This window comes from Emys orbicularis, chromosome 13 (assembly GCF_028017835.1).
Source record: "Emys orbicularis isolate rEmyOrb1 chromosome 13, rEmyOrb1.hap1, whole genome shotgun sequence".
NCBI classification, from domain to species: Eukaryota; Metazoa; Chordata; order Testudines; family Emydidae; genus Emys; species Emys orbicularis.
This window is the reverse complement of record NC_088695.1, coordinates 25,725,391-25,749,512: the sequence shown is the minus strand read 5'-3', so window position 1 is coordinate 25,749,512 and position 24,122 is coordinate 25,725,391. Positions and strand designations below refer to the sequence as shown.

General features: G+C 45.2%; 1 protein-coding gene across 1 annotated transcript in view; it reads right to left on the bottom strand.

Annotated features, from left to right (window-relative positions):
- DNAH9 (dynein axonemal heavy chain 9) overlaps positions 1 to 24,122 on the bottom strand; it is a 420,192-nt gene that overhangs the window by 99,880 nt on the left and 296,190 nt on the right. The window contains exons 58-59 of the mRNA XM_065415313.1: positions 18,097 to 18,267; positions 15,699 to 15,821 (exon numbers count right to left, since the gene is read on the bottom strand). Coding sequence (XP_065271385.1) covers positions 15,699 to 15,821; positions 18,097 to 18,267 — 294 coding nt within the window. The remainder of the gene's footprint in view (positions 1 to 15,698; positions 15,822 to 18,096; positions 18,268 to 24,122) is intronic.

Genomic DNA, 24,122 nt, shown 5'->3' with positions numbered 1-24,122 from the left:
CTCGTGGGCGTTGAGGGCGATCCACGTGGACTTTGCCCTGAACGGTCACTGGGCAGCGAATGGTATCGGGAATGTTCCCTCGACCGAGACTGGTACCGAGCTAGGGGCAACTGCGGAGATCCCAGCGGCGGCTTGCCTCTGGAGCACAGGGCCGACATCGGCGGTGCTCCTGGTACTGGCATGGACATAATATCCCGGGCTGCCTGCAGGGCTTCTGGCATGGAGGGTATCCGGACATCTGGGGAGGCCTGCTCTGAATGGGCCAGGCTACTCTGCTAAACTTGAGTTGGAGGCCTAGCGGCCAGTGGGGATCGAGGACTGCCCAACGTGGGTCTAGCCTCTGTCCCGGGTTTACTCCGGTGCTGCAGCAAAGAAGGCCTCTTTCTAGCCTTCTTGGCATGCCCCGTGGACGGGGAGCGGTGCCGACTAGTCGATGGCGCTGAAGGGTCGCCGCACACCGACACTGCAGTGCCCAGTGCCGATTCGGAATGGCGCGCCAGAACTGGGGTCAGTGCCGACTTCATCAGAATAGCCCGGAGCCTAATGTCCCTTTCTCTCTTGGTCCGAGGCTTAAAGGACTTGCAAATCTTGCAGCGATTGCTGAGATGGGTTTCCCCCAAACAGCGCAGACAGTCCGCGTGCGGATCACTCAGTGGCACAGATCGCCTACAAGTGTCGCACGACTTAAAACTCGGGGCGCGGGGCATGCCCTGGCCCGGGCACTCTAGCTAAACTAAACTAACTAAACAATTAACTAACTACAGGTACCATACACTGAACGAACAAGCAGTTTGGGGACGAGCTACAGCAAAGCTGGAGCAGAGCAGTTCCGAAGCACCTTCACTGGCGGCAAGAAGGAACTGAGGGTGGGGGGAGCGTGCAGTGCCCCTTATACTGCGCCATGGAGGCGCCACTCCAGGGGTCGCTGGGGTGCTCCCCTACGGGTACTGCTAGGGGAAAAACTTCTGTCACCAGTGCACGTGGCGAGCACGCACACCTATTGTGGAATACACATGAGCAATCACTCGAAAAAGAACATAAGAATGGCCACACAGGGTCAGAGCAAAGGTCCATCTAGCCCAGTATCCTGTCTTCTGACAGCAGCCATATTTAAAGCTAACTACAGAGCCATGCACAGGGCCGGTGCTACCATTTAGGCAAACTAGGCGGTTGCCTAGGGTGCCAAGATCTGGGGGTGCCAAAAAGCGGTGCCCCCAATTTTTTTTTTACAGCGTTCCTACTCCTCCTCCCCGAGCACACGGTCGCCACTCCACTTCTCCCGCCTCCCAGGCTTGCAGCGCCAATCAGCTGTTTGGCGCCGCAAGCCTGGGAGGGGAGGAGAATTAGAGCAGGGGCGGCGTGCTCGGGGAGGAGGCGGAGCAGAGATGAGCTGGGGTGGGGAGCTGCCGCACAACTCCCCGGGGGGGGAAGCTGCTGCGGGGGGGGGGGGGGTCTCAGGGCGGAGGGGAGCTGCCGCAGGGCGCGGGGGGGCGCAAGGTGGAAGTTTCGCCTAAGGCGCGAAACTTCCTTGTACCGGCCCTAGCCATGCAAACATCAAGATATTTTCTAATAAACTCTGCACTACAGATTCCAATCCCTTTTCTTCTTGATCCAGATCCAGACTGAGTTTCAGGGATGTGACCATTTGGACTATGACTGAAGCACTTTTATTACCAGTTCTGATGCTTGAGAACTTCATCATCAGCCGGGTCCTGCAAAACACTGTAACAGTTGCTAAAGGCAATCTGGAGTCTGATCTGCATTTCTTTGTCATTGAAATCCTTTACTCCTATAACACTCTTTTTGTTAATCTTTGTGATCTTTTTTAAGTTTAAGTTGTAATGTGGCCACTAAAGATAATTATCTGAGCCAACATCTGCTCCACTGCTGGCTCTGACATCCCTCAAAGAAGGTGCCATCTCTGAGATATTCACATGGTCTATTTGGTTGACAGTCACTGTGACGTTATTGACATGAACTGTGACCATATAGATCATTGTTGCAACCAGGATCCTATGGTTGCACCAGTACTTGTACAGAGGAAATCAAGGGGGGTGTCCATGGAAAGGTTGTAGTTTGCTGGTTATGATTACGCTGTCTGTATGTGTGTATCATTTTTGTATTTAAAGTTATGAATATTGGCTATGTACTTGTATCTCAATGTGTTTGTTTCTAAGTAGACTCGGTGAAGCATCTGGTCAGCTTCTTGAGAAAGGACTATTCTCAGTAAGTGCCCAATCAAGAAACTCTTAACTGACAAAGGACTTTGGGAGCCGCCAATCGACATCTGAGCTTTCCTGTGAACGTTCAAGCTAACATGTAAACAATGGCATTGTCCATGAATGATTCAGCTTTTTGCAGGCCATGTGACTTGCCCAGGTGGCTACAAACTCCATCTTGTTGCTGTGATTTTGCACAGGAGAACAAAGGGGTTTCCGCCCACAAGTGAGAGAATATAAAAGGCCCTGGAAACCCCTCCATTTTCTCTTCAGCTGGCTCAGGAGATGGCCTCTCCATCCCCAAGAAATCCTTAAAAGAAACTGGAACAAAGGACAGTAACTACGGGGGGTGAGGGGGTGAGTGATTGCTGGACCCAGACTAGGAAGGAGACCAGTCTGTGAAAGAAGCTTATTGGAACATCTCTGGGGGTGAGGTTTCATCTGTAATCAGTTTCTTAATGTATTAGGCTTAGACTTGCGTGTTCTGTTTTATTTTGCTTGGTAACTTACTTTGTTCTGTCTGTTATTACTTAACCACTTAAATCCTACTTTTTATACTTAATAAAATCACTTTTTGCTTATTAATTAACCCAGAGAAAGTAATTAATACTTGGGGGAGCAAACAGCTGTGCATGTCTCTCTATCAGTGTTATATAGAGGGTTGACAATTTATGAGTTTACCCTGTATAAGCTTTATACAGAGTAAAACAGATTTATTCAGGGTTTGGCTCCCAGAAAGACTGAATACTGGATGCTGGGAAAGTCCCTATTAACTAAGAAGCCCCTGAGCTGAGTGGATCTCAGTTTCAGTGAACTGCAGAGAGGTGTTGTCAAGGCTGTATCCCCACTTTGAACTTTAGGGTACAAATGTAGGGGCCTGCATGAAAACTTCTAAGCTTATCTACCAGCTTAGCTCTGGTCCGCTGCCACCATCTCAAGAATTCCCTCCCTGGGAAGCCTTGAGAAACCTTTCACCAATTCCCTGGTGAATACAGATCCAAACTCCTTGGATCTTAAACAAGGAGAAATTTACCCTTTCCCCCTCCTTCCTTTCACCAACTCCTGGTGAATACAGATCCAAACCCCCTTTGGATCTTAAAACAAGGAGAAATCAATCAGGTTCTTAAAAAGAAGGCTTTTAATTAAAGAAAAAGGTAAAAATCATCTCTGTAAAATCAGTATGGAAAATAACTTTACAGGGTAATCAAACTTAAAGAGTTCAGAGGACCCCCCTCTTCTGTCTTAGGTTCAAAGTACAGCAAACAAAAATAAACACTCTGGTAAAAGGTACATTTACAAGTTGAGAAAAACAAAGTAAATCTAAGACGCCTTGCCTGGCTTTTACTTACAATTTTGAAATAAGAGAGACTTGTTTAGAAAGATGGGGAGAACCTGGATTGATGTCTGGTCCCTCTCAGTCTCAAGAGCGAACCACCCCTTAAACAAAGGACACACACAAAAGCCTTCCCCCTCCCCAAGATTTGAAAGTATCTTGTCCCCTTATTGGTCCTTGGGGTCAGGTGTCAGCCAGGTTACCCGAGCTTCTTAACCGTTTACAGGTAAAAGGATTTGGAGTCTCTGGCTAGGAGGGATTCCATAGCACTGTACACAGGAGAGCTGTCACCCTTCCCTTTATAGTTATGACACGCCCCCCAAATCACAGATAGTGTTGGACGTCCGGTTCCACACTGGCTGTGATTTCTTCCTGGAGTTCTAGGAGAAAACAGAGTTAACAAGACACATGTACCTTTAGACATACTACTGATTATATAAAAACTAACAATATGTTTCATTACAAGAACAATTGTTAACCAGTTAACTCTGGGAAACTTTCCCAGGAGAGTGCATCAGCCACTTTGTTAGAAGCTCCCGAAATGTGTTGTATTTCAAAATCAAAATCTTGGAGAGCTAAACTCCACCGAAGAAGTTTTTTGTTATTTCCCTTGGCGGTATGAAGCCACTGTAGCGCAGCATGGTCTGTTTGTAGTTGGAACCGCCATCCCCAAACATATGGGCGTAGCTTTTCCAGCGTGTACACAATGGCGTAGCATTCCTTTTCGCTGATTGACCAGTGGCTTTCCCTCTCAGACAGTTTCTTGCTGAGAAACACGACAGGATGGAATTCTTGATCCGGTCCTTCCTGCATTAAAACTGCTCCCACGCCTCGCTTGGACGCATCTGTGGTTACTAGGAACGGTTTGTCAAAGTCTGGGGCCCTTAGCACAGGGTCAGACATGAGTGTTGCCTTAAGCTGGTTAAAGGCCTTTTGACACTTATCAGTCCACTGAACTGCATTTGGCTGTTTCTTTCTGGTTAGGTCTGTTAGCGGGGCGGCGATTTGGCTGTAGTGTGGTACAAATCGCCTATAATATCCAGCCAAGCCTAAGAAGGATTGGACCTGTTTCTTTGACTTTGGAACCGGCCACTTTTGGATAGCATCCACTTTGGCCTGTAGGGGATTTATAGTTCCTTGACCCACCTGGTGTCCCAGGTACGCCACTCTGTTTTGGCCTATTTGACACTTTTTAGCCTTAACAGTTAGTCCTGCCTGCCGGATGCGCTCGAAGACTTTTTTCAGGTGCTCCAGGTGTTCTGTCCATGAATCAGAAAAAATGGCCACATCATCGAGATAGGCAACGGCAGATTCTCCCAATCCCGCTAAGAGACCATCTACAAGTCTTTGGAAGGTGGCGGGTGCATTTCGCAACCCGAAAGGGAGTACATTGAATTCATACACCCCTGCCTGGGTGACGAAGGCTGACCTTTCCTTAGCGGGTTCATCTAGTGGTACTTGCCAGTACCCTTTGGTTAAGTCTAAAGTAGAGATGAATTGGGCATGTCCCAATTTTTCCAATAGCTCATCTGTGTGTGGCATTGGATAGTTGTCAAGACGAGTTACAGCATTTAGCTTACGGTAGTCCACGCAAAAGCGTATTTCCCCATCTGGTTTGGGAACTAGAACCACTGGAGATGCCCATGCACTGGTAGAGGGGCGGATTATACCCATCTGTAGCATGTCCTGGATCTCCCTTTGTATAGCAGCTTGGGCATGAGGTGACTCCCGGTAGGGTGGGGTTCTAATTGGGTGAGCATTACCTGTGTCAATGGAGTGGTATGCCCGTTCGGTCCGTCCTGGAGTGGCTGAGAAAATCGGTGCAAAGCTTGTGCACAGCTCCTTGATCTGCTGTCGCTGCAGACGTCCCAGGGTCGTGGAGAGGTTCACCTCTTCCACGCCACCATTCCTTTTTCCTTCGTAGTAGACACCTGCAGGCCACTCCGCGTCATCAGTTTCCTGGGCTGTAAACTGGCAAACGTTTAATTCTCTAGAATAAAAGGGCTTAAGAGAATTAACATGGTATACCTTAGGCTTTATGTTGGAGGTGGGGGAGGCTATGAGATAGTTAACAGCTCCTAGGTGCTCCTGGACCGTGAATGGTCCTTCCCACGACGCTTCCATTTTATGGGCCTGGAGCGCCTTTAAGACCATGACTTGGTCTCCTACTTTGAAGGACCGTTCTCTGGAATGTTTATCATACCAGGCCTTTTGCTCTTCCTGAGCATCCTTTAGGTTTTCTTTAGCAAGGGCTAAAGAGTGTCGGAGGGTGTTTTGTAGGTTGCTTACAAAGTCTAGAATGTTAGTTCCTGGAGAAGGCGTAAACCCCTCCCATTGCTGCTTCACCAACTGTAATGGCCCCTTAACCTCGCGGCCATACACAAGTTCAAATGGTGAAAACCCTAAACTGGGATGTGGTACAGCCCTGTAGGCAAAAAGCAACTGCTGCAACACTAGGTCCCAATCATTGGAGTGTTCATTTACGAATTTACGTATCATGGCCCCCAAAGTTCCATTAAACCTCTCCACCAGACCATTGGTTTGATGGTGATGAGGGGTGGCAACCAAGTGATTCACCCCATGAGCTTCCCACAGGTTTTTCATGTTCCCTGCCAGGAAATTAGTTCCAGAATCTGTAAGGATGTCGGAGGGCCAACCTACCCTGGCAAAAATGTCTGCTAATGCCTGGCACACACTTTTAGCCTTGGTGTTGCTTAAGGGTACAGCTTCCGGCCATCGGGTAGCAAAATCCATGAAAGTCAGTACGTACTGCTTTCCTCTGGGTGTCTTCTTTGGGAAAGGACCCAGAATATCCACAGCTACTCGCTGAAATGGGACCTCAATTATGGGTAGTGGCTGGAGAGGGGCTTTAACCTGGTCTTGGGGCTTTCCCACTCGTTGGCACACCTCACAAGACCGGACATAATTAGCAACGTCCTTGCCCATTCCCTCCCAGTGGAAGGACTTCCCCAACCGGTCTTTGGTTCTGTTCACCCCAGAATGGCCACTGGGATGATCATGGGCTAAGCTCAAGAGCTTTACCCGATACTTAGTGGGAACTACCAACTGTCTTTGAGGATGCCAGTCTTCCTGGTGCCCACCAGAAAGAGTCTCCTTGTATAAAAGTCCTTTTTCTACAACAAACCGGGATCGGTTAGAAGAGCTGAGAGGCGGTGGGGTGCTCCGTGCCGCCGCCCAAGCTTTTTGAAGGCTGTCATCTGCTTCCTGCTCGGCCTGGAACTGTTCCCTTGATGCTGGAGACATCAGTTCCCCCTTGGACTGTGGACTGGGGCTTGGTCCCTCTGGAAGCGATGCAGGTGCTGGGGCTTTTTCCATTGACTGTGAACCGCTGTCCGCTGGTGCACTATGTGGTATTTCAGGCTCTGGCTGAGCCTCTTGGGTAGGGTTATCTGCTGCTTCCGCCAGTTTAGGCTCGCTGGTGCCCTCTGGCATTGGAGTTGTAGACGGGGTTGCAAGCGCTGGACTCAGTGCTGGCAATGGTTCTGGTGCTGGTTGCGTTGCCAGTTCCGGTTCTGGGACTGGCTTTGGCTGGGTCTCTGGGATTGGATCCACTACGGCTGTTGCAGTCGTTGGCAGGGGATCCGGTTCCACCACCTGTGTTTGGGTCTCCGGTAACACAGACGGGGCCCTGGTGGACGGCTCAGGAACAGGGATGGGGGTGAAAGCTTGCTTAGCCTGGCTGCAGGTGACTATTCCCACCCTCTTGGCTAGCTTCACATGGTTGGCCAAGTCTTCCCCCAGCAGCATGGGAATGGGATAATTGTCATAGACTGCAAAAGTCCACATTCCTGACCAGCCCTTGTACTGGACATGCAACTGGGCTGTAGGCAAGGTTACAGACTGTGACACGAAGGGTTGAATTGTCACTGTAGCCTCCGGGTTGATGAGTTTGGGGTCCACTAGGGATTGGTGGATAGTTGACACTTGTGCCCCAGTGTCCCTCCAAGCGATAACCTTCTTTCCGCCCACTCTCAAGGTTTCCCTTCGCTCCGAGGGTATGAGAGAGGCATCTGGGTCTGGGGTTCTTTGGTGTGATTGGGGTGTAATGAACTGTAATCGGTTGGGGTTCTTGGGGCAGTGAGCCTTTATATGCCCCAGTTCATTACATTTAAAACATCGCCCTGCTAAGGTATCACCGGGGCGATGTTGGTTGCTGGAGACTGGTGTGGTGGGGTGAGAAGGCGTCTGGGGTTTCCCTTGGGATGTGGGTGGGGCCTTGGGTTGTCCCCGGTGATAAGGTTTTGTTTCGGCTTGCCCCTTCTGATATTCGCTCCAACTGCTACTAGCTTTTTTCTTTTCTGTCACCTCCACCCATTTGGCTCCAATCTCCCCCGCCTCGGTTACAGTTTGGGGTTTCCCATCTAGGATGTACCTTTCTATTTCCTCAGGAACACCCTCTAAAAACTGCTCCATTTTTACTAGGGAAAGCAGATCTTCCAGAGATTTAACATTTGCTCCTGATACCCAGGCATCACAATTTTTGTCAATGTGGTAGGCATGCCGGGTAAAGGACACATCTGGTTTCCACCTTAGGGCTCTGAACCGCCGACGGGCATGCTCGGGTGTTAGCCCCATTCTGAGTCTGGCCTTGTTTTTAAAAAGTTCATAACTGTTCATGTGTTCCTTAGGCATTTCAGCCGCCACTTCTGCTAAGGGTCCACTGAGCTGCGGCCTCAGCTCTACCATGTACTGGGTTGGAGGGATGTTGTATCCAAGGCAGGCCCTTTCAAAATTTTCTAAGAAGGCCTCAGTATCATCGCCTGCCTTGTAGGTGGGGAATTTCCTGGGATGGGAAGTGGTACCTGGAGAGGAGTTGTTAGGATGGTCTGATGCACCCTGCCTAGTCCTTGCTGCTTCCAGTTCCATCTCTTTTTCTTTCAGCTCCATCTCTCTTTTATGGGCCTCCTGTTTGGCTTTTTCTTCTCTTTCATGGGCCTCCTGTTTGGCTTTTTCCTCTCTTTCATGGGCCTCCTGTTTGGCTTTTTCCTCGAGTTTTTTAATTTCAAGCAGTCTTTGATGTTTTCTTTCATTTTCTTCTGCTTCTAGTTTGGCCAGTTCTATTTTGTTAGCTGCTTCTTTGGTAGTCATTTTCCTGTTTTCTTGTGCTGGGTCACACCCTCTGCAGTTGACTGAAACTGGGATGTATTTAGCTCAGGCTCCTGCTGAGTGCTGCTGAGTTAACAGAGACTTTCTAACTAGCTACTTCCGAGGATGTAAAAAGAAAAAAAAACAATTCAGATTGTAAATTACCTTTACCAGATCAAAGTTTGCTCACTTATTGAACCGTTCTCTTAACAAAGGACCTTGTTAAAAAAAACTTAACACCTCTGCCTTCAGGCAAGGAGAGATAAGATATGCATCTACCTTCAGCTCTGCTCTCCAAGCAGCTAGAAGGAAAAAAAAATCTCTTACTGGCTTTTGGGTTTAAAACGATCCCACCGCTGTGCCACCATGTCAAGGCTGTATCCCCACTTTGAACTTTAGGGTACAAATGTAGGGGCCTGCATGAAAACTTCTAAGCTTATCTACCAGCTTAGCTCTGGTCCGCTGCCACCATCTCAAGAATTCCCTCCCTGGGAAGCCTTGAGAAACCTTTCACCAATTCCCTGGTGAATACAGATCCAAACTCCTTGGATCTTAAACAAGGAGAAATTTACCCTTTCCCCCTCCTTCCTTTCACCAACTCCTGGTGAATACAGATCCAAACCCCCTTTGGATCTTAAAACAAGGAGAAATCAATCAGGTTCTTAAAAAGAAGGCTTTTAATTAAAGAAAAAGGTAAAAATCATCTCTGTAAAATCAGTATGGAAAATAACTTTACAGGGTAATCAAACTTAAAGAGCTCAGAGGACCCCCCTCTTCTGTCTTAGGTTCAAAGTACAGCAAACAAAAATAAACACTCTGGTAAAAGGTACATTTACAAGTTGAGAAAAACAAAGTAAATCTAAGACGCCTTGCCTGGCTTTTACTTACAATTTTGAAATAAGAGAGACTTGTTTAGAAAGATAGGGAGAACCTGGATTGATGTCTGGTCCCTCTCAGTCCCAAGAGCGAACCACCCCTTAAACAAAGGACACACACAAAAGCCTTTCCCCCCCCAAGATTTGAAAGTATCTTGTCCCCTTATTGGTCCTTGGGGTCAGGTGTCAGCCAGGTTACCCGAGCTTCTTAACCCTTTACAGGTAAAAGGATTTGGAGTCTCTGGCTAGGAGGGATTCCATAGCACTGTACACAGGAGAGCTGTCACCCTTCCCTTTATAGTTATGACAGGTGTGGCCCAACCCCTGGGTCTGTGCTGAAGCTGACTGAAGTGTCTAACTCAGCAAGACAGGAGGGTGGAAGAAAGATGCATGGATTACATCTGGAAAATAGGTAGCGACTGATGAGCTGTTAGCGCTGAATGCAAAAAAGGAACAGTGCAAGACACAGGCAGAACTCTTACGGGTGGATACAAGATACAGAGAAAATGAGAAAGATAAAGAAGAGATATAGGCAAGATAGAAATGCCTGGATTCAGGAGAAGGCTGCAGAGGCGGAAGAAGCAGCACAGAGAAGAGACTTCAAAAAGTTCTATAGAATAATGAAGGACCACTAAGAAAGAACCAAACCTATGCAGATGATGCCCATCAGGGACTCTCATGGACAAACGTTGAAAATGCATGAAGAACAAGTCAGATCATGGAAAGAACATTTCCATTCTATATTAAACTGTCCAGAGACAATAATCATGGACAGATTTGAGAGAAATGCCAATGCTAAGTTAGAAATAGAAGAGGAACCAATAACACCTGATGAAATTAAAGCAGCCATGTAACACTCTTCCCTCTCAGGGTGACGGCACCCCCTTCCAGCGGCATCAAGAAGTTGGCACAGAAATTCATTGGGTGGGGTACTGACCTGCAATTGTGCAAGTTGGCCTAGTAGCAGTTCAGGTCTCTCAAAGGAGGATTCGGCACACTTCCAGTCAGCTGGTAGCGTCGGCCTCTCGGTCTCACCCCTGGGCGTGGGCTAAGCACTTAACCAGTCTATAGCCCTCAGCCTCCAGGCCAGGGCAAACAGCTACAGTCTATGGTTCAGGCCTTCTGGCCTAAGGTGAGTGCACAGCCAGCACCACGTGTGGGACTGGCATCAAGGGTAGGGGGACCCAGGTCCACCCTACTCAACAGGGTCCCAGCCCAGGGCCCTAGAAGTGATGGGCAATCCTGCCACAGGGTCAGTGTGGAAACGTGCGGCTGCTGCTTCATGTCTTGGCAGCGCAACTGGACCAACGTCTTGCATCCCTGGGCTATTTCCTACCAGCTGCTGCTGGCATTGCTCTGTCGCCACTGAGACTTGGCTCTCAGTCTGTGTCAGGAGGTCCTTCCTCCAGTCTCTCTCCGGGGTCTGCTGTCTCCTGGGGCAGTGGTTTGATTGTTCTCTCCACTGTCAATCATAGGTTCGTCTGAGGGCTCAGCTCCCTGGGAATGACATCTGCCTCCTACCCTAGTCCAGCCCCAACTGAGCTGCAGGGCCCTGCTTTTATATTTCCTGCCCTGCTTCTGTGCTTCCTATGAGGAGGACAGGATGGGGTTAGTTGTGCCCACCAAGGGGAGTTAACCACCTCCAAACTGGAGGGAGACTACTCTGCCTCACTACACGCCATCAAAGGCCTCAAACAGGAGAAAGCTCCTGGGGTTGACAGAATTCAAGCAGAACATGTTCCTCAAGAATGGAAAGATGGTATCATTAAGGCATTACCCAAAAAAGGGTGATCTTACTCAGTGCAGGAACTGGACACGTATTGCAATGTTATCAGTCCCAGGCAAAGTATTCACTACTTCATGCTGTTCAGCATAAGAGAAGTTAGTGAATGAAATATTACGAGAAGAACAGGCTGGGCTCTATCCAGGTAGATCATGTTGTGAACAGATATTCACTCTGACAGATCATCAAAAATCCATCTTAATCAACTTTAAGAAAATGTTCAACGGTGTCTACACAGAGACCTTTTGTAATATGGCTAGAAACTATAGAATACCAGATACATTGACCAACATAATAAGGAGTTTATATGATGGAAGTACATGAGCAGTAAGATCAGATATAGGCCTGATTGAGCGGTTTGATAGTATGACTGGACAAGGGTGTATGTTATCACCAATTCTCTGTACATTAGCTGGCAACAAAAGACATAGTGGACAGGCGTTAGCCAAAATGAGTTACATGACCTTGACTTGCCAACCACATTACTTTACTAAATATGACATGGAATGGAATGATTGCCCTTACATCAGAGATAGAAAAGGAAGCAACAAAAATTGGATTGAAAGTAAATGCATAGAAAACCAAGATTATGTAGGTAGGAAAGTGGACAACAGTTGCAAAGTTGTACATGGATAGAAAAGAAATCAAACAGGTAGACGAGTTCTGCTACCTGGGGAATGTGATGACGTTCAAAGGTGACTCTGATAAAGATATTCGTATGAAATTGGGAGAAGCAAACACCATTTTTGGAAGGATGAACAACATCTGGTCAGAGTTCTCTCCACACCAAACTAAAGTTCCAATTATACCATGCGATTGTACTAAGCATGCTGCTGTACAGAGCAGAGACGTGGCTGATGACAATGGCTAACAAAAAAAGACTGGATGTTGCCCATCACAGACAGCCGAGGAAGATATTACAAATATCACAGTAATACAAAATAACAAATACAAGAGTAAGGGAGCTGTCAGAACAGGGCATGTTACAAAGTATCAAAGAAAGACTGCTCAGGTGGTTGGGATGTGTACACCATATGGAAGATGGGAGACATGCTAAGCAAGCATTGAATTGGGTACCAAAGCGAGGAAAGAGAAAGCAAGGAAGGCCAGACAGGAACTGGCAGAAGGCAGTAACAGAAGGTACTGAATGAACTGGCATTGCCTAGGAAGAAGTACCACAACTAGTGAGCAACCATAAGTAATGGAGAAACTGGACAGCTCAATGTATTAGCAGCACAGGTCTACTGTATTAACGGCTCAATGTATTAGCGGCACAGGTCTATTGTATTAACGGCTCAATGTATTAGCGGCACAGGTCTATTGTATTAACGGCTCTATGTATTAGCGGCACTTTCCTTCTCAAGCATCTTTGAGAAGGAAAGTGCTCAGCTTGACTCTTGGATCCCAGGCTAAGTGTGCAACATGTGCAATTAGAAAAAAACACATTTTTATTATAAACTAAGCTAACTTGCTCTAGAATCAATGACACACAATGACCACTGACCCTCCTGGTGCCATTTTTACATCTCTTTTCCGAGTAGAATTGTGAACAGTAGGTTTTGGATGTGTGAAGTACCTGGGGAATAGATGGGCAATCAGACTACATTTTGAACTGTGTCTGATGGGCTGGGAGTACATCAAATCTGCATGAAGTGATCTTGACCTCTGGCCTCCAAGAAGTGGTGTTGATGAGTCTGGAAAGGAATCTCATCCAGCCCTCCTCCATTGAAATACAGCCTCAGTGATGGGGGGCTGGGGAGCCTGCCTTGAGGGAGGGAGGGAAGAAAAATGGGGGATGATCCTCCACAAAGCATCCCAAAAACAGAGTCAAGTAGGAATATGTTTAATTTAATGTTGCAATGAGGAACCTGAGTATTACCGTGCACAGGGCTGTGCACAGCCCTAGACTGCTGCCATTTTATACAGTGCCAGTTGGTTCAATGGTTAAAGAGGGCAACAGGGATCCAAGCCTCCTGAGTTCTGTCCATGGCTCTGTGAAACCTTGGACGAGTTCACAGGGAGCTACGAAGAAGAAATCATGATTGTCTGAGATGACTGGATGGAATGGGCTATAGAACTGCACAGCATTATTAGTACGCATGCATTAGTAATAAAGTAATGATACTCATTAATTCTGACAAGGCTGTTTGTACACCAAGTCCCCCAACATGTTAATAAGGTGTTCTTCAAAGTCACTATGGGCCTCAAATATTAATGTCAGATATCCTTTGGCACAACTCTCTTAGCCTGAAACCTCTGGCAACTGCAGCACTTAGCACAGTAACTTTTCAATGTTCCCATAAAAAATTAAATAGAAACCTAAATTCTATTTAGAATTTGAAATATGAATCTGAAATATACTTTATTCAAGCCTTATTGAAGAAACAATTTATTACAGCATTAATCGTCCTGATAAAAGGAAAGGAAAGTTTAGCCATGACTAATTAACCTAATTATAGCAGACTGTGACAAAATGGTTGTACGAGAACTGTTCCTTAAGTAACCACAACTGCCAAAACCTCAAAAGCTAATAAATCAACACACAGTAATGAAACATAAACACTAATAAAGTTTACATCATGCCTATAACTTGTAGTAGAATCAATACTGCAAACAATGATCACAAAGGACAATCTAATGGCTATTTAGTATTTGGTAACAGAGAGTTCATGAGCTGAACTACGACTCTTTTAGTGAGATATTTACACAATATAACATTTTGGTACAAAAGGATGAATTTGCTATGCTCAGAAACTGACCTCTTTTTATTGTGCACTAACCTTAAATATGCATTGAATTTGTTTTTAAAAGGTCAAAAATAAAATGCTGCCACCTGAACATGTAAAACACCCCACTGAACCATGGAAGAACAGACGAACAGACGACGTGTGTTTATTTTTTAAAAAATTCATTCAGTATTATGCGACATCTCTGCAAGAATGAGCAGAGCTAGTTTGGCCTCAAAGTTCCAACAACATTTTGCACGGCACTGCCAATTAAAACTTAGAGCAGTGAGGACAACACTGACAACTTGCAAAGAGTTCGATGCATGTGTAAAATGGAGCAGATTTCAGCCACCCGCATCTTTAATATAGAGGTACAGCCCATGGAGATAACAGATCTCAGCCTGTGGCCAAGTTCATGCTAGGACCTGAAGTCCCTGGGGGCCCATCTCCTGTATTAACAATGAGGGGAATGGGGCACGTTAGCTGCCCTGGTCCATGAGCCCATGGTCCCTTTGCATCTTGAAGCTTTGATCCAATGGTCTCCCAAAAATGTAAAATGGGAGTGGGGGTAATCAAGATGGTAGCAGGGTTCTCTGTTTTTTAACAACAGTCCAGTTTGAGTCTGTCTTAGTCCTTAAGAGTGTTTGATCTCAGAAGCAGTGGTTCCCACACTACATTGTACAACTTCACCCCAGCACAGAAATTCATTAATATCTGAGATAGCAGGTCCAGAACCCACTGCAGTGCAGCAAAGCCCAATGGCCATGCCCCAGAACGCTTTAAACTAACACCTGTATGGGCATCAGTAGAGATGTGTCATAAAGTACCATAAACAAACACCTTCATCACATTCCTGGATTACAACAGTCACCAGAGATTGTTCATCAGCAGCAATACAACTACAGATATGGCTCCCAATTCAGCAAGATTCTTAAACACATGTGTAACTGTAAGCAGAGGAGTCACCCACTGACGTCAGTGGACTAGTCATATGCTTGAAGTTAGGCATATGTTTAAGCACTCTGCTGAAGCAGGAAGTACGTTCCATGCTAGTTGACTGGGAAGCAGTCAGGTAGTCCAGAAGGGTCATTCCTTCACTCTCCCTCCTCCCAGTGCAGCAGCTCTTAGACCGCTCTATTATGTCCCTGTGCACAAGCCTTGCTAAGGTCATATCAGTTGGTATTGTCGGGGCTACAGCCTCCTGCATAAGTCTCTGCACCACAAGTCTCTGCACCACAGCCACAGATACTTGTCTCAGCCTTAAATTGCCCATATCATCCTGACCATGCATAGCACCTGGCCAGCAAAGATCCCAAAGTGCTTTACAAATTGTAACCGCTCAGCATCTGCTGAGCGGTTACAGAGGGAGAATCTGATGCATGGAGAGGGAAAGTGACTTGCCCAAGGTCACACAGGGAGCCAGTGGCAGAGTGAGGAATAGAACCGATTGCTTTCACCACCAGAGAAAACTGCTTTCCTAAAACAACACTTTGTGCTAGCTCTAGACTGTGGCTGGTGTTCCATCTATTGACTGCTAGAGGAATTGATCCAAAGCCTACTGAATTAACACAAAGATTCCCATTGACTTCACTGGACTTTGATTCAGAGATATCGATAAGAGATATTGAAGACTTTTATTTTAAGTTAAACAGTTACCTTGATGCCACCCCATGAGTGATTAGACAGGAACTCCACTGGACTCGTGACTCCTGGCTGTGCTGGATATCGAAGCAGGAAGTCCAGCTCCACCACGTTAATTTCATTATTCATCAGAAGTATCTGCAATGTCCAACAAATGATGTACCTTAGCACTGCTGTTCGGATTTCCGGAGTGCAGCAGAACAGATTAGAACATTCATTGTAAGAGTCATTGCATGCCAGAATGTGTGACTAAAATGTATAAACTGCCACCAGATAAATGGGGCTGGCAAAATATACATCACAGAGTTGTGGAGTAGAAAACTGAGGAGCTGGAACAAACACATGGAGTCCACTGACCCAACAGTGATAAGTTTCTAAAATAGGACTTGGGAGGGGCTGTGGACCAGGTCCAAAGGGGCCACAGAGAGCAGCTGGGAATCCCTCGTGGCACGGAGGAAGCCTTAGGGATGTGGTTGGTTCTCCATCACTTGCAGTCCAAGTCAAGACTGGGAACTTTCTCAAAGATATTCTATAGATCAAATAGAAGGTGTGGGCTTGATGCAAAAATTGCAAGGTAAGCTTCTATGGCCTGTGCTATGCAGGAGGTTAAAGAGTTATATACATAAACACAATGGTTCCTTCTAGCCTTAAAATGCATGACCTTAGGGACAATGAGATACAGTGAACATCTGTTACATAAACAAAGCAACTACTTGCAAGCGTCCTTATTCCACTAAAGAAATTAAAGCATTTGCCCTTCTTTTTTCCAAGGGCTAATACATTTGGTACACAGGAATCATAAACTAAATCCAGAACTTTAACAATGTACAGTCAGTAAACTGGCATCCAACGCAGATCATCTCAAAGTGAGGTGTTGGTTTTCACATGTTCCACTGCAAAGAATTTTCAGTTCCCCAAAATACCATGAAAATTTTTTTAAACCTGCGTTGGTGTGAGTGTGTGGTGGGGGAGCGGGTGAACACAAAATCACATGAAAGGAATTGGCCAAAATTTTTTCACGATTTTTCACACAGATTATGTCACTGCAATGTGCCAGTTTTGGCCAGCTCTAACCATTTTGTCCATGTGGGATCACTCAGTGATAGGAGAGAGGCATTCAGTGTGGTGAGAGCCTGTGGAATCTGAGCAAATAGCTCACGTTTCCTGAGAGGGTGGTCTGCATCAGCTGTGGGCTGGAGATGGTCTGCAACATGCACCCATTATTATTGTTCACATGTTGTCATGGGATGATTAGTGACTTTTCCTCATTTCTTTATTGCAGCGTTGCTGACTGTAGCTCACTATCAACCTATGGAGCAATAGCTTTGGCAGTATCATGGAGTCATGTTTAGCATCTCTACATTTAAAGGGATGGGTGAGTTTTCCAGCTGAAGCGGGAATTACCTTATTTTGACATGGATAAAAATAATGTGTCTTATCACCAACCTCACTCCACCTCCTGTTAAGTGCAGAGATTTCATCGCCTGAAGTAAACCCATTCAATATTTTCAACAGATAATACCTACTTACAAACTCAACATGTACTACTTGTATACTTTACCTAACAAAGCTAGGCGTATATTTCCTGAAAGAGTATGTGTGTGTTGTGGATCAGAGTTAAGGCTCTTTGTGTAATGTATAAGGTGACGTTTTACATGCCAGTAATTTTACTAACAAAGTATACCAACTTAAAGAGAAATGAAATATTTATATAAATCACCTTTCCTGGTAATGTCTATACTTTTTAGTGCCTAGGCTTTTTAAAGTGTAATGTTTTTGTTATATAATATGGACAAGGATTATATTACTCACTGGAGTGAGTTAACTATAAATTAACTATTTGTGTGGAGGGATAACCTACAGTCAAGTCAGATCTGTGTTCCATACTGTTCATTGCATGTTATACAGTAACATATATCAAACTGCCACTCACTGCACATACTTTATAGCAATTTTACAGCATAACGGCAGTCACTATTTATTTACTTATTTTCATTTCAATATGTAGGCATAAAAAGGACTTGCACTCTGGGCTGTTGACATACCAACAGATCATTAAAAATACAGTTAAGTTAAGATGAAAACAGCAGCAGCAAACCAACTACTCTTTCTCCACATACAAGCAGCCTGTCCCCAAAGGCCACCTTCCCCATCACTTCCTTGGGTTCCACAAGCAGGCATCACTGCTCAAACAGTAATTTGCAAACTTAATGCGAACCAAAGCATCTGTGATTGTTAGCAGTGAGAGAAGCAGAAGGGGAAAGAACTTTCCCAGACCACATACATTAGCTGCACGTATGCTGAAGGGCAGGAATGGGGATTGGGTTTTCTCCTGGAGGACAGTGTGCAATGCCAATAACTTGACTTATCACACATATCATTCCATCTAAACGATACTACTCCTGTTCTTTACCTGGAAGGTCACTTGGGCGGTGTAGGTCAGTTTGTCACACTCAAACAGCCCCCGGGTGGTATACTGGAACACAGAGAAGGTGATGCTGTCGATCAGGTTTAGAACGCGCTCTTTGAGGCTCTCGTCTGGAGAGGCCCTCTCCACAGCCTTCTGAAACACGACACTGAACGCCTGGATGGGGGGACAGGAGGAAGATCTTTGATGCTTTACAATTACTCTTTTAATGCCCTGAATATTGTATGCAACATTCCCACAGCTGAAGTGGATTCATTTTTTTTCTATCTCATAAACAAAGCAAACAGCCAAGTGGTATGAACTGCCAGCTCTAGACAGCTGTGTAATGCGATTGGACACTAGGACTTGGACCAGCTTTTTTCACACACTCTCTCTCTCTCTCTCTTTTCCGAGGCAAAAATGTTTACTTGCTGCTCTTTTGAGAAGTATTCAGCCATAAAACAATGACATTCTCCATGAAATTATGCTCATTTGGGTTCAGGAAGGTAGTACATAGGCAGGCTCACTGAATTAAAACAGAATGTCTAATGGAAATATTTCACATGATCTGTACAGCTCTATTTTGCAAACATTGAGCTGAAAGACACTGGAGTTCCCAGAGGAGAACATACCTCTGTCACATGTCTCATTGCAATTTAAAGGTAACAAATTCCCTTAAGTGCAAACCCCCCCCCCCCAACAAAAAAAAAAACCCACCCATGACTTTTTTACTGCCTGGATTCAGCAGAAATGACAAGAGAAGAAGGGTAGATGATACCCAATGATCTGGGAATTAGATTAACCCAATAAGGTCCCCTCGGGACATCCATTGAGGAGAAAGCTATTATGTAAAATATGAAACATTTCTGATGTAAATGAGAAAAGACTCAAAAGCCTTCAGAGCATGCTGGAGAAAACACATTAGCAAATTACCAAATTCTACTGAAGAAAACCCCAACCACAGCTTGGTTAAAAATGAGAAGACTCCATAAAATGGAAACTAGCTAATCTGAAATAACCAGCCCAGTACAAATTAATAACACTAAACAAGCCAGATATGGCTGTGCAGATAGAGTTATTTTTAGGGTTTTATAGGCCCAAGCAAAGAGAAAACAATACAGTTGTAAATTAGAGTAATATTGGTACATATTTTATTGCTCAATTATTTGTAGAATGTATTTTTCCTGCGTAAATTTCTTGTTAGAACATGTGCAGAGACCCATGTAAATCTTATGTACACCAATATATAATGGGCTTTGTAGCTAAAGTTATAACATCATTTGTGAAGTATTTTGCAATCATCGCTGCACATCTCTACAAGACAAATTATAATGGGAGATAATAAAGTATTAGTTAAAAACATTTTAGGAATCGTTTTCTAGGTATTTATACACACTGTTCATGTTACTGAAAAAACTCCCAAGGTACAGATGAAGTGGATGAAGGGTGAAACCTCAGATGTTCCTGTACCTGTTATGTGTGGAATGGATCTACTAAAGTGTATACTTGTAAGGAAGATATTCTGCACATTTCCCTGACAAAATAATCTGAGCATGTGAATCAGCCTCATATATGCTATTCCAAGAAGGACTGCTAGGCAGAGATGGCATTCACCTTTCGAGGAGGGTAAAGACCCTATTTGGACACAGACTGGCTAACCTAGTGAGGAGGGCTTTAAACTAGGTTTGACGGGGACAGGTGAGCAAACCCCACAGGTAAGTGGAGAACATGGAGACCTGGGAGATGGGTCAGAAATAGGAGGGAGCGTGGGCTATAATGGCAGAGAGAAAGGAGGGTCAGGGCAAAATTGGGAGGCAAGATCAAATCAGTATCTTAGATGCCTATATACAAATGCGAGAAGTATGGATAATAAGCAGGAAGAACTGGAAGTGCTAATAAATAAATACAACTATGACATTGTTGGCATCACCGAAACTTGGTGGGATAATACACATGATTGGAATGTTGGTATGGATGGGTACAGCTTGCTCAGGAAGGATAGACAGGGGGGAAAGGGAGGAGGTGTTGCCTTATATATTAAAAATATATACACTTGGACTGAGATGGAGATGGACATAGGAGACGGAAGTGTTGAGAGTCTCTGGGTTAGGCTAAAAGGGGTAAAAAACAAGGGTGATGTCATGCTAGGAATCTACTACAGGCCACCTAACCAGGTGGAAGAGGTGGATGAGGCTTTTTTTAAACAACTAATAAAATCATCCAAAGCCCAAGATTTGGTGGTGATGGGGGACTTCAACTATCCAGATATATGTTGGGAAAATAACACAGCGGGGCACAGACTATCCAATAAGTTCTTGGACTGCATTGCAGACAACTTTTTATTTCAGAAGGTTGAAAAAGCTACTGGGGGAAGCTATTCTAGATATGATTTTAACAAATAGGGAGGAACTCGTTGAGAATTTGAAAGTGGAAGGCAGCTTGGGTGAAAGTGATCATGAAATCATAGAGTTCACAGTTCTAAGGAAGGGTAGAAGGGAATACAGCAAAACAGAGACAATGGATTTCAGGAAGGCAGATTTTGGTAAGCTCAGAGAGCTGATAGGTAAGGTCCAATGGGAATCAAGACTGAGGGGAAAAACAACTGAGGAGAGTTGGCAGTTTTTCAAAGGGACACTATTAAGGGCCCAAAAGCAAGCTATTCTGCTGGGTAGGAAAGATAGAAAATGTGGCAAAAGACCACCTTGGCTTAACCACGAGATCTTGCATGATCTAAAAAATAAAAAGGAGGCATATAAAAAATGGAAACTAGGACAAATTACAAAGGATGAATATAGGCAAACAACACAGGATTGCAGGGGCAAGATTAGAAAGGCAAAGGCACAAAATGAGCTGAAATGAGCTACAGGAATAAAGGGAAACAAGAAGACTTTTTATCAATACATTAGAAACAAGAGGAAGACCAAGGACAGGGTAGGCCTACTTCTCAGTGAGGAGGGAGAAACAATAACAGGAAACTTGGAAATGGGAGAGACGCTTAATGACTTCTTTGTTTCGGTCTTCACCGAGAAGTCTGAAGGAATGCCTAACATAGTGAATGCTAATGGGAAGGGGGTAGGTTTATAAGATAAAATAAAAAAAGTACAAGTTAAAAATCACTTAGAAAAGTTAGATGCCTGCAAGTCACCAGGGCCTGATGAAATGCATCCTAGAATACTCAAGGAGCTAATAGAGGAGGTATCTGAGCCTCTAGCTATTATCTTTGGAAAAGCATGGGAGACAGGAGAGATTCCAGAAGACTGGAAAAGGGCAAATATAATGCCCATCTATAAAAAGGGAAATAAAAACAACCCAGGAAACTACAGACCAGTTAGTTTAACTTCTGTGCCAGGGAAGATAATGGAGCAAGTAATTAAGGAATTCATCTGCAAACATTTGGAAGGTGGTAAGGTGATAGGGAATAGTCAGCATGGATTTGTAAAGAACAAATCATGTCAAACCAATCTGATAGCTTTCTTTGATAAAATAACGAGGCTTATGGATAAGGGAGAAGCGGTGGATGTGGTATACCTAGACTTTAGTAAGGCATTTGATACGGTCTCTTTATTGATATTCTTATCAATAAACTAGGCAAATACAACTTAGATTGAGCTACTATAGGGTGGGTGCATAACTGGCTGGATAACCGTACTCAGAGAGTAGTTATTAATGGTTCCCAATCCTGCTGGAAAGGCATAACAAGTGGGGTTCCGCAGGGGTCTGTTTTGGGACCGGCTCTTTTCAATATCTTCATCAACGACTTAGATATTGGCATAGAAAGTATGCTTATTAAGTTTGCAGATGATACCAAACTGAGAGGGATTGCAACTGCTTTGGAAGATAGGGTCATAATTCAAAATGATCTGGACAAATTGGAGATATGGTCTGAGGTAAACAGGATGAAGTTTAATAAAGACAAATGCAAAGTGCTCCACTTAGGAAGGAACAATCAGTTTCACACATAAAGAATGGGAAGAGACTGTCTAGGAAGGAGTATGGCAGAAAGGGATCTAGGGGTTATAGTGGACCACAAGCTACATATGAGTCAACAGAGTGATGATGTTGCAAAAAAAGCAAACATGATTCTGGGATGCATTAACAGGTGTGTTGTGAGCAAGACACGAGAAGTCATTCTTCTGCTCTACTCTGCGCTGCTTAGGCCTCAACTGGAGTATTGTGTTCTGGGCACCGCATTTCAAGAAAGATGTGAAGAAATTGGAGAGGGTCCAGAGAAGAGCAACAAGAATGATTAAAGTATCAGAGGGGTAGCCGTGTTAGTCTGAATCTGTAAAAAGTAACAGAGGGTCCCGTGGCACCTTTAAGACTAACAGAAGTATTGGGAGCATAAGCTTTCGTGGGTAAGAACCTCACTTCTTCAGATGCAAGTAATGGAAATCTCCAGAGGCAGGTATAAATCAGTATGGAGATAACGAGGTTAGTTCAATCAGGGAGGGTGAGGTGCTCTGCTAGCAATTGAGGTGTGAACACCAAGGGAGGAGAAACTGCTTCTGTAGTTGGATAGCCATTCACAGTCTTTGTTTAATCCTGATCTGATGGTGTCAAATTTGCAAATGAACTGGAGCTCAGCAGTTTCTCTTTGGAGTCTGGTCCTGAAGTTTTTTTGCTGTAAGATGGCTACCTTTACATCTGCTATTGTGTGGCCGGGGAGGTTGAAGTGTTCTCCTACAGGTTTTTGTATATTGCCATTCCTGATATCTGACTTGTGTCCATTTATCCTCTTGCATAGTGACTGTCCAGTTTGGCCAATGTACATAGCAGAGGGGCATTGCTGGCATATGATGGCATATATAACATTGGTGGACGTGCAGGTGAATGAGCCGGTGATGTTGTAGCTGATCTGGTTAGGTCCTGTGATGGTGTTGCTGGTGTAGATATGTGGGCAGAGTTGGCATCGAGGTTTGTTGCATGGGTTGGTTCCTGAGTTAGAGTTGTTATGGTGCGGTGCGTGGTTGCTGGTGAGAATATGCTTAAGGTTGGCAGGTTGTCTGTGGGCGAGGACTGGCCTGCCTCCCAAGGTCTGTGAAAGTGAGGGATCATTGTCCAGGATGGGTTGTAGATCACTGATGATGCGTTGGAGAGGTTTAAGCTGAGGACTGTAGGTGATGGCCAGTGGAGTTCTGTTGGTTACTTTTTTGGGCCTGTCTTGTAGCAGGAGGCTTCTGGGTACACGTCTGGCTCTGTTGATTTGTTTCTTTATTTCCTTGTGTGGGTATCGTAGTTTTGAGAATGCTTGGTGAAGATCTTGTAGGTGTTGGTCTCTGTCTGAGGGGTTGGAGCAGATGCGATTGTACCTCAGTGCTTGGCTGTAGACGATGGATCGTGTGGTGTGACCGGGGTGGAAGCTGGAGGCATGAAGGCAGGCGTAGCGGTCGGTGGGTTTTTGGTATAGGGTGGTGTTAATGTGGCCATCGCTTATTTGTACGGTGGTGTCTAGGAAGTGGACCTCCCGTGTAGATTGGTCCAGGCTGAGGTTGATGGTGGGGTGGAAGCTGTTGAAATCATGGTGGAATTCTTCCAGGGTCTCCTTCCCATGGGTCCAGATGATGAAGATGTCATCAATATAGCGTAGGTAGAGCAGGGGCATGAGTGGACGAGAGCTGAGGAAGCGTTGTTCCAGGTCAGCCATAAAAATGTTGGCATATTGTGGGGCCATGCGGGTGCCCATAGCGGTGCCACTGGTCTGGAGATATATGTTGTCACCAAATTTGAAATAATTGTGCGTGAGGATAAAGTCACAGAGCTCAGCAATAAGTTGTGCTGTGTCATCATCAGGGATACTGTTCCTGACAGCTTGTATTCCATCTGTGTGTGGGATGTTTGTGTAGAGAGCCTCTACATCCATGGTGGCTAGGATGGTGTTTTCTGGGAGGTCACCAACGCATTGTAGTTTTCTCAGGAAATCTGTGGTGTCACGGAGATAGCTGGGAGTGCTGGTGGCATAGGGTCTGAGTAGGGAGTCCACATATCCAGACAGTCCTTCAGTGAGAGTGCCAATGCCCGAGATGATGGGGCGT